Source organism: Theropithecus gelada, chromosome 8, assembly GCF_003255815.1.
Source record: "Theropithecus gelada isolate Dixy chromosome 8, Tgel_1.0, whole genome shotgun sequence".
NCBI lineage: Eukaryota > Metazoa > Chordata > Mammalia > Primates > Cercopithecidae > Theropithecus > Theropithecus gelada.
Window position 1 is genome coordinate 4,588,907 of NC_037676.1, and position 11,559 is coordinate 4,600,465.

General features: G+C 39.8%; 1 protein-coding gene across 2 annotated transcripts in view; it reads left to right on the forward strand.

Annotated features, from left to right (window-relative positions):
• The window catches only part of TRMT9B (tRNA methyltransferase 9B (putative)), a 74,777-nt gene extending 63,629 nt beyond the window's left edge, over nucleotides 1-11,148 (forward strand). For both annotated transcript variants that reach the window (XM_025394239.1, XM_025394240.1), the window contains one exon: nucleotides 8,129-11,148. In XM_025394239.1, coding sequence (XP_025250024.1) covers nucleotides 8,129-9,165 — 1,037 coding nt within the window. In that variant the 3' untranslated portion in view covers nucleotides 9,166-11,148. The remainder of the gene's footprint in view (nucleotides 1-8,128) is intronic.
• The last annotated feature ends 411 nt before the right edge of the window (nucleotides 11,149-11,559 follow it).

An 11,559-nucleotide genomic window follows, 5' to 3' on the forward strand; every position in this document is an offset into this window, starting at 1 on the left:
CTGTTCTCATGACTCACCATCTGTTCTGTGTAGAAATGTCAATGTAATTTATTTTCTCTAATTTAAAATAATTGTTTCAACTACATGAGTGATTTGACTCAACTCCAAAATGTATTTATGGCACATAAAATTGTCATTGCAGTTTTTTTATGATTCATTCCAATTTCTTTTATTTGAGTAAGAAAGGATAAAAGGAATCTTACTCATTGAAAACAGCACTTCATTATATTTAAATGAAGCCAGATTCATGCAAAGCAAAGTAGGTTTTCAGAAGTTATATTACCATTTTTTAGGCCAAAATAGTGGCCTTTGTTAGCAGAGAATTCTAGGGCTCACACACCAAATGTCACCTGGACCAATCTGCCACTCACGGGCACTCAGGTTCAGGGAGAAGGCGGGTCCCATCTGGTCTTGGATGGCATTGTTTTTATAATGCCACTCTGCTCATATACTGCCAGAGATTGTTCATGAGTCTAGGGAATGTGTTTCTCATATCTTCCCAAAAAGTGTGACCAGAAAACACGCATGCCAAAAAATGGGGAAAAAATTCTATGCCTGAAATACACGCAGGTAAGGAATACATGACACCTCCCATATTTAAATATGCAGGGAAACTTGATATTTAAAAGAATCCTATAGCAAGGTTTTTTTGTTTGTTTTGCAATGGAAAAATCTTTTGCAAAGCAAATTACTTGTCCCAATACACTCTTAAAAATCAACCTATTTGGCTGGGTGCGGTGGCTCACGCCTGTAATCCCAGCCCTTTGGGAGGTCAAGGTGGGTGGATCATGAGGTCAGGAGATTGAGACCAGCCTGGCCAACATGGTGAAACCCCATCTCTACTAAAAATACAAAAATTAGCTGGGCATGGTGCAAGCGCCTGTAGTCCCAGCTACTCAGGAGGCTGAGGCAGGAGAATCGCTTGAACCGGGAAGGTGGAGGTTGCAGTGAGCTGAGATCGTGCCACTGTACTCCAGCCTGGCTGACAGAGTGAAACTCTATCTCAAAAAAAAAAAACAACAAAAAAATAAATCAACCTATTTGAATAACAAGTTTTATCCAAGAAAGATGATCTTTTGTAAAATGGAGTTATTCATGACAAAAATGCAGAATACGATGATTTGCTCTTTTCCTAAAATACATGAAAGATTGATTTATCCAACATTAGGTGGGGACTGTTTCTTCGTATGGTGAGGGGAGGCTGCCTAGAAGCCATAACCTTGGAACTAGTAAGGACTGGCAAGAGATGGTTGCCATGGAAACTTCCTCTCTGATAGCCTCGTTTGCAGTTGAAACTGTTAGATCCATTTTGGTTGTAAGCATAAAGAAGATTGTCTTAGCCTTTGCAGCCTGCTATACCAAAATACCATAGACTTGGCTTAAACAACAGACATTTATTTCTCACAGTTCTGGAGGCTGCACATCTGAGATCAGGGTGCCAGCAGGGTAAGGTTCTGGTAGGGACCCTCCTACCAGCTTGCAGATGGCTTAATTATTGTTGTTTCATCACGTGGAATGTAGCGGGAGACTGGAAGGAGAAGAAGAGAAAGAGAGAGAGAGAGAGAGCAAGCTCTCTGGTCTCTCTTATAAGACCATTAATCCCATCATGGGGGTCCACTCTCATGACTTTGTCTAAACTTCCTAAAGTTCTGATCTCCTAATACGTTCACTCTTGGGTTTAGGACTTCGACATATGAGTCTTGGGGGCCACAAACATTCAGTCTATAAACCAGGAGAAAACCTTGTTGAATTAAGCAACACTATACAATGCTTTGAATCTTTAGTGGAAAAAGGTTTTGGTTTGATCATTCCACTTAACTAGAAATTGGAGAAAGGTCAAAGAAATGGGCCGGGCGCGGTGACTCACACCTGTAATCCCAGTACTTTGGGAGGCCGAGGCGGGTGGATCACGAAGTCAGGAGTTCAAGACCAGCCTGGTCAAGATGGTGAAACCCCGTCTTTACTAAAAATACAAAAATTAGCCGGGCGTGGTAGCAGGCGCTTGTAATCCAGCTACTTGTGAGGCTGAGGCAGGGAACTGCTTGAACCCGGAACACAGAGGTTGCAGTGAGCCGAGATCTCGCCACTGAACTCCAGCCTAAGCAACAGAGTGAGACTCCATCTCCAAAAGTAAAATAAAATAAAATAAAATAAAATAAAATAAAATAAAATAAAATAAANTCCAAAAGTAAAATAAAATAAAATAAAATAAAATAAAATAAAATAAAATAAAATAAAGTCAGATAAATGTGTGGACTCTGCTTTTCTTTTGTCTACACTCATTTTGCTTTTTTTCCTTTTAACTATTTAAACCTTCAAATTGTTATTGGATTTTTTAATGATTCAAGAGTCTTTTAGTTTTTTGAAACAGGGTCTTACTCTATCACCCAGGCTGGAGTGCTGTGGCAGCCTTGACCTCCTGGGCTCAGGTTATCCTCCTGCCTCAGCCTCCCAAGTAGCTGGGACTACAGGCACACACCACCATGCCTGGCTAATTGTTTTGAATTTTTTTGTAGAGATATGGTTGCCATATTGTCCAGGCTAGTCTTGAACTCCCGGGCTCAACCAATTCACCTGCCTTGGCCTCCCAAAGCATTGTGATTACAGGCATGAGCCACCATGCCCAGGCTAAATTCGTTTTAGTCTGCAAAGCCACCTACATCCAGACCATGCCACTGAGCCACTGGTGAAGGAAGGGGATATAGACCAGCTTTCTTATACTTAGGAAATGCTCCATGCGTATCTGGCTCCATCCTTCTCTATTTTCAGTTTACATCTCATGCCTTGCCCTCAGAGAAAATGGAGTACACCTAGTTACCATCTTCAAATTTAAAATGCTTCCTTGAGTGGAAAAACAGCACACGCTTGTATGATCTGTAACTATGAATTAATGTGATGTGGTTATTTTCAGTTAGATTTCACATTTATAATTATATTACAGCAGCCAGGCATGGTGACAGGCACCTGTAGTCCCAGCTACTTTGAGAGGCTGGGGTGAGAGGATCGTTTGAGCCCAGGAGTTTATGTCCAGCCTGGGCAACATAGTGAGACCCTGTCCCTAAAAAACATATATATATACACACACACACAACATATATAAATATAAAAGGTAAAATATATATGTGTGAGTGTGCATATATGACTGTATGAGACATAAGAGAGAGAGTCTACTGAAATTTCTCCTATTACATATATAGGGACCTATATTATAAGAAATATATATAAATAAATATATAAATATGAATAATATATAAAAGAAAGCATAGTATGAGAAATTTCAATAGACTGTCTCTCTTATGTCCCTATATATTTGCTTCTCTATTTAAAATTCTATATGTTGGCACTTCCTGCTTAACAGGAAGAAATATATATGTATATATATGTTTGCTTTTCCATATCTTTTAATAATGATAATGTGAGCTAAGCATCATACCTAGTTATGCCTTCATTTACTGGTGGATTAGAAAAAGAAGTATCATTTTACTTACCTTTGGAATAGTCTGATAAACATCCTAGGGAAATGTGGTGGCATATTAACATAGCAGCAATCAACGATGCCCTTCAGGCTAGTGCTTCTCAACTGGGGGTTATGTTGCTCCTTCCCCCTTTCCCCGGGAGACATGGGCAATGTCTGGAGACATTTTTAATTGTCACAACTGGATGTGTGTATGTGTAATGTCATCTAGTACGTGGGCTCCCACAATAAAGAATTATCCACTTTGGGAGGCTGAGGCGGGCGGATCACGAGGTCAGGAGTTCAAGACCAGCCTGGCCAATATGGTGAAACCCCGTCTCTACTAAAAGTACAAAATTAGCTGGGCATGGTGGTGCATGCCTGTAGTCTCAGCTACTTGAGAGATTGAGGCAGGAGAATTGCTTGAACCCGGGAGGCGGAGGTTGCAGTGAGCCAAGTCATACCACTGCACTCTGGCCTGGGTGGCAGAGCAAGACTCTGTCTCAAAAAACAAAAACAAAAACAAAAAAATGAATCATCTAGCCCAAAATCTCAGTAGTACTGATGTTTACAAAAAGCCTGCTTTACGCTAAACCTGCAGATTCTGAATGCTGAAGGTTAGAGAAGCGAGGCATGTACACTTGAAAAGTTAAATGTAAACAAATGATAAAATATCAAGATGGAACAAGACATTAAAGGAGATCGTGTGTAACTTCTCATCTGAATCTCAAATCCAGTAATTGAATTCAACCTACCTACTGTCTGGGCTCTCAGCAGGAAAATACTGCTTTAGGATACATATATTGAGTACTACTTTTTTTTTTTTTTTTTTTTTTTTTGAGACGGAGTCTCCCTCTGTCGCCCAGGCTGGAGTGCAGTGGCCGGATCTCAGCTCACTGCAAGCTCCGCCTCCTGGTTCACGCCATTCTCCTGCCTCAGCCTCTCGAGTAGCTGGGACTACAGGCGCCCGCCACCTCGCCCGGCTAGTTTTTTGTATTTTTTAGTAGAGACAGGGTTTCACCGTGTTAGCCAGGATGGTCTCGATCTCCTGACCTCGTGATCTGCCCGTCTCGGCCTCCCAAAGTGCTGGGATTACAGGCTTGAGCCACCGCGCCCGGCCTTGAGTACTACTTTTGCCTTAAGGTTGTAATTATGATTTTTTTTAAACAAAAGGGACTTTAAAAAATTCAACATAGTTTCCAGACATTGATATTTCAGGTAAATATATTCTCACTTCCCATTTTAGATACATTTACAATGTTTCTTAATAGAACATGCATGTGTATGCATGTCTAATGCATTTAACATGTAAAGAAGTAATCATTTGTAGGGTTTTTGTTTTTTTCTTTTTTTTTGAGACAGGGTCGTATCTTGTCACCCAGGTTGGAGTATAGTGGCATGATCTTGGCTCACTTCAACCTCTGCCTCCTGGGTTCTAGTGATCCTCTCACATCAGCTTCCTGAGGAGCTTGGACCACAGACACACACCACCACACCCAGCTAATCTTTTTTTATTTTTTATTTTTTTGGTAGAGATGGGGTTTCACTATGTTGCCCAGGATGGTCTTGAACTCCTGAGCTCAAGTGATCCGCCCACCTCAGCCCCTCAAAGTGCTGGAATTACAGGTGTGAGCCACCATCCCAGCCGGCTATTTTTTTCTTAAGAACATTTGGTTTAAAGACTGTTACTTATTACACTTTAAATATAAAACATAATATAAAAGACTGATATTCCTGGGCGAAATTACAGTATTACATCTGATTGGAAAGGAATTGTCACTCAGGCATTAATAAACGAATAAATAAGGACTTTCTGTTTAAAAAAACAACTTGGCCAGGCATGGTGGCTCATGCCTGTAATCCCAGCACTTTGGGAGGCTGAGGTGGGAGGATGGCTTGAGCTCAGGAGTTCGATACCAGCCTGGGCAACACAGCGAAACCCCATCTCTACAAAAATTACAAAAATTAGCTGGGTGTGGTGGTATACACCTGTGGTCCCAGCTACTCAGGATGCTGAGAGAGGAAAACCAACTGAACTCAGCAGGCAGAGGCTGCAGCCAGCTGAGATGGAGCCACTACATCCTGGGTGACAGAGCAAGACCCTGTCTCAAAACAAAAATGAAAACAAAGAAAAAAACCTACTTTGAAGCCCAAAAAATTCTGAATGTTGATGTACGAGTCTACTGAAGAGACCATTTTATTAAAATAGCCCCATTTTAATGTTTTTTTTTTTTTGGTCTTATACCACCCCCCAAAAAATACAGTCAATTATCATTATCTACAGTAGTAATGTTCTATAAAGTCTCTGTGAACACTGAATTAATAAATTCAGTGGAATATAGAATCCCAAGAGGCATACAGGATTGGGTTTCTGTGAGCCTCTGGTCACAACATTTTTGTCAGCTGAACAATATATTGCCTTGTTTTATGTGTGTTTCTGTTTAAAGACAGTTTATTTGATCTTAGGCTCATGCCAACAGCACTGCAACTCAGGCCTGAATGAAGTTATCTAACTCATATATTTTCTCTGTAAGGCACATCACAGTCTTCCAGGGCTTAGGAGCACTAGGTAATACCTCACCACTATGTTTGGAGGCGATTTCAAAGAGCAAAATCACCACCAAGAAGCACAAACATGCAGAAAATGTGGCACAAAATAGATCACAAAAATAACCCTTGTTTACAGTATTAGAGTTGAAATCAGAAGGAAGAACATTGCTTTGTTTCATCTCAGCTGGGAATACGTGCATTGAGAGGCTCGAGTTGCCCCTCTGCATTTGTCAGTGAATGACCATGAAAGTCTGGGAGTATTGATTTGGGGGCGATTGATGATCAAGTGGGCAAATGTGCAAACACAGAATCCATGAATAATGAAGATGGATTGTATTTAGAAAATATACCCATAGAAGAAGCTCTAAAGTGAATTAGGTGCAAGTTATGGGAGATACATACATACATATGGGAGATACTTGAGACAGTGTCTCACTCTGTTGGCCAGACTGAACTGCAGTGGCATGATCATGGCCCACTGCAACCTCGACCTCCCCGGCTCAAATGATCCTCCCACTTCAGCCTCCTGCGTAGCTGGAACTACAGGCACACACCACTGCGCCCAGTTAATTTTTTTGTATTTTTTTGTAGAGATAGGGTTTTGCCATGTTGCCCAGGCTGGTCTCAAACTCCCGGCGTCAAGTGATCCACCTACCTCAGTCTCCCAAAGTGCTGGGATTACTGGCATGAGCCACTGCACGTGGCATGGGAGATATTAATGGCTCTTAGTAACCACTGATAAATGTGAGCATTAGCAGTGGATTGAGTCTTTCTCAGTCCCGACTCCTATACCTCCTTAGCTTAGTAATCAGGACTCTACTTCTAGAAAGGTTTGCTTTCAAATGAGCCATTTTAGAGGACTCTTCTTTTGGGGGGTGGGTGGCGGCAGTCTGAGGCCAGGTGGATGGAGTGATTGGTCAAAGATCACAAAACTAGTTACCAAAAAAACTCTAGCAGAATAAAATACACTGGTGTCTTGTTCTTCAAACCCATTTTACCCTCACACCTCTGGCTTTCTTACATTGCTGCATGGTAGAGATACCAAAGTTTATGTGCTGTGGATAGGAATGAAAACTTGATTGCTAACAATACAAAATGTATCTGTTGAGTGATATTTCTTTACTAGTTTGATCTGTACACAAACCCCATTTTTGATATTTAATATATCTCTGTGGCAGGTAAACTACAAAGATTAGTTTGCCTAAAATCACCACTAACAGTTGGATTATTTTGACCCTTAGAGCAACCCTTTCAGCCTCTATCTCTGCCCTCACAACTCATATCAAAACAAGAAACTTTGCTTGAGATTAATTTCCTCCCTGATATATTGGTAGGTCTGTGTAGGAAAAAATAATTTGAAGTTTTCTCTTGACACAGTACTGTGATTACACTCCCTCAAGAACTAACAGACTAGCACTTTCTGTCTATTGGTGGATAAAATTATGCCTAATAACACACTTATGACTTAATAAAGGCAGTCTTACTTGAAGCTCATTTTGACTTTGCAGAAATTGAAAGTAAAATGATGACCTATAGACATTGATTTTTTTAATAGACACAACTATTTTATATCTTGTTATAAGCAATCAATTGGACTTGTGGTGAGCTGGCTGATCTTTGCATTATCCAGACAGAGAAACAATCTTTAATATATTTCTCTACTTCTCAGCTATTACTTTAGAAGTACAAAGTATTCATTAAAACATTCAATTACATCATAGAATTCAACCAGGGAACACTTAATATCCCTTTCAAATTTTAGTAATTCACATTGGCCATCCTTCTGGTTAAGAAAATCCGTAGTTTTTTGGAACTGGAAGAGACTTTATGGATTTATGGACTCTAGACTTCTTATTTTAGAGGAAGCATGTTAAAATCTATAGAACTTAAATATCTTGCCCAAGATCAGCTATCTAATATTAAAGTACAGCAGCCAAAGCTAAAATTTATATCTCTCCTAAAATCAGGCCTGTGCTATTTCTGTCATCATCGTTGCCATGGAGGAAATAAGAAGGTTTTACTAGATGTCAAAATTTCATCATTGTTATGTGGTAAACACCAGTATATACATGTGTGGGTTTATGTGTGTGCATACACAGTAAGATCTAGTTTTGTCTTTTTCAGTCATACATCATTTTTCTACGAAACAAAGAAGAATCAGAGCAATAAAAGAAATGGCCAGGGTCTTGGTTCCTGGAGGCCAGCTGATGATTTACGTTTGGGCAATGGAGCAAAAGAACCGTCGCTTTGAGAAGCAAGACGTGCTCGTTCCATGGAACAGGGCCCTGTGTTCCCAGCTCTTCTCAGAGTCCAGCCAGTCTGGGAGGAAGAGGCAGTGTGGACACTCAGAAAGAAGCCATCCCTACCATCCTCCTTGCTCTGAGTGTAGCTGTTCTGTTTGTTTTAAAGAGCAGTGTGGTTCAAAACGGTCCCACAGTGTGGACTATGAACCTGCTATGGCAAGAACTTGTTTTGCAAATATTTCTAAGGAAGGAGAGGAAGAATATGGATTCTACAACACATTAGGAAAATCATTTCGTTCCTGGTTTTTCTCCAGGTCTTTGGATGAGTCAACTCTGAGGAAGCAAATTGAAAGAGTAAGACCCTTGAAAAACACAGAAGTTTGGGCCAATAGCACTGTAACAGTCCAGCCTTCCAGACACTCTAGTTTAGACTTTGATCACCAAGAGCCATTTTCAACAAAAGAGCAAAACTTAGATGAGGAAGTGTTTGTGGAATCTTCTTCTCGAAAACACTTAGAGTGGCTGAGAGCACCAGGCACTCTGAAGCATTTAAATGGAGACCATCAAGGAGAAATGAGGAGAAATGGAGGGGGGAGTTTTCTGGATAGCACTAATACCAGTGCGAATTGTGTGGATGCAGGTAACTTAGAAGATGATAATCCTTCTGCTAGTAAAATATTGAGAAGGATTTCTGCAGTCGGTTCCACAGATTCCAACGCAGATGATACAATGTGTGTCGAAGATCCACAGCCTGATCTTTTGGACTCCAGAGCCTTTATGCGCTACTACCACGTGTTTCGAGAAGGGGAGCTCTGCAGTCTGCTCAAGGAGAATGTATCAGAGCTCCGTATCCTGAGTTCTGGAAATGATCATGGTAACTGGTGTATCATTGCAGAGAAAAAGGGAAGTTGTGATTGACTGGATCCTTTTAGACAACTCCTCCAAAAGACAAACCACATTTTTTTTCACTAGGTTTGATATGGTTACCTGAATTTGCATTCAGTGTTATTTGTTAATACATTTATGATTTGGTCTGCAGAGACTGTGAATTATATGGTTGTTTTTGTTTTTATCTTTGAATAAGCACAGATCCTGGCACTGAAAGCACTTGACAAAGGGTATTTGTGCTTAAATGTTAATATAAAAGATCTGAAGAAGCAACAGAAAATGCCCTTCAGTACAGCTCAGATTTTTTTTTAACCCCTGAGAGAGAAAATACATTTATAGTGTTTTTCAGTGTTACACATGGATTTGAAAAGATGATGCTGTTAAATAATCTTTTAAAACAGTATTTTTATAAAGTGAGGGGATAATTTCTGGTTCTCAGGTTATAATTGAGAGCAGTGTGCAAGATAATAGGTAAACTTGATCCATTGCACAAATATACATTGAACCATGTGATGACTTATCTTGCTGCCAAGGTCTTGCTTCTACTTAAAGTTTTCAGAAAACTGAGTAACAGTAGAGAGAACCAAGAAGTGTTACAAGGACTTTTCTAAATTGTAAGCTAACTTGCTTCAAAATAAGTTGACATGTGATAGTAAGGTTTTCAATGTAACCCAGGAGGTTTTTAAAGGCACTGTTAGGCTGAGCATGGTGGCTCATGCCTGTAATCCCAGCACTTTGGGAGGCCAAGGCAGAAGGATCACTTGAACCCAGGAGTTCAAGAGTAGCCTGGGCAACATAGCAAGACCCCATCTCTATAAAAAATCAGCCAGGTGTGGTGGTGCAAGCCTGTCATCCACGCTACTGAAGAAACTGAGGCAGGAGGATCACGTGAGTCCAAGAGTTCAAGGCTGCAGTGAGCTATGATTGCACCACTGCACTGCAGCCTGGGCAGTATAACAAGACTCTGTCTCAAAATAATAATAATAATAATATTGATAAACGCAAATGTTAGCTTGTAAGTAGTGGAGGATGTAGGTACTAGTAGCTATATGCAAGTACCCAAGTGGTATTCTTCCAATCTTATTAGAAGCATGAATATTCAAGATTGATATTACTATTGCTTATTAGCAAGACTGTTATCAATCATGCTTATTAGAAGCATGAATATCCAAGACCAGGATTGACTAATGATGAGTCTGCATCAAGAACTAGGCATTTCTTTTGAGTTGACAGACTCTTTAGGAAAGGAGAATCTAGGTGAAGCACTGATTTTGGCTCTGAGAACAAACAGATTAAGGTACAGCATAGTTAGCCTTGGTAGAGGTATGACTGGGATTTGCTGTATCCTTTAAAATAGTGTCTGGGCATTTATTTTATTGAAGGCAACTATATTTTATTAGTTATGTTAGGAATTTAGGTAGAATCAACTTCTACTTATTAAAGGTTGAATTTCTGTCGCTTTGTAGAGAAATGAATAGACTGGACACTGTGTAGTCAGTGTTTAGATTTGCCCATGGGTCTGTTTAAATCTATACCATGGATCCTGAGACATATATAATTAAGACAGGTCTAGAGACAGGAGAAGCAGAAATAAGCTGACCCAGGAGTACAGTCTCAAGTAGTTCATGAATGAGAAAGTGGACATCTGACAAGAGTCTTTTACTTTGTCCTGGCTGAAAATCCTAATCTTGTTTTATTTTTTCCACTAAAAGAGACTAAAATAATAACGAATTTCATTTGTTCTTGGGTTCTTTTTTCCTTTAATGATTGTGCTGTAACTTAAAATAATGATGTTACTTTTGAACATTTTTAAAGCATATCTGAAAACGATTGATGTTTATAACTCTCTTTTGGCTTCAAAATAAGATTGTGTTATCACCATTTTGGTAGATGAGGTTGTCTGATGAAAATGATGTATATGACTTCTACCGTTCAGTGTACATCCTGCAGTAGTGGACGATTGAAAACATATATAAGCGGAGTATAAATTAAAGATTAATTTGGTTTCTTCTATTCCTTAATTTAGGATGTTAAACCATGACTGTAAGGGATTTTCTTGGTAAAAAGAGAAGATTCTCAGAGTCAAAAATGTTCTTACAACTCGGGCTTGATGGCCTTTGAATTAGGAATGGATTGTTCCTCTCTCTGAAGCCTGTTGTCACATGGGTTTTTAATCCTGGCCTTGCTGCTAGAAATCTGTGCTTGAAGTCGTCTCTTTCTGGTGGTAACCTACCACTTAAAAGTCATGACGTGGTGCAACTCAGTTTACTAGACTCTTTAGCCTTTGAGCTAAACTGAGCAACCTCTTAGATGTACACACACCACTTTGTATGAAAGGGTTCTCTAGAATGGTTCTTTGGAGAGAAATATTTTCATGTAATTTTGACAGGGGTGTAAATAAAGCATGGTGACTAATAACTCTTT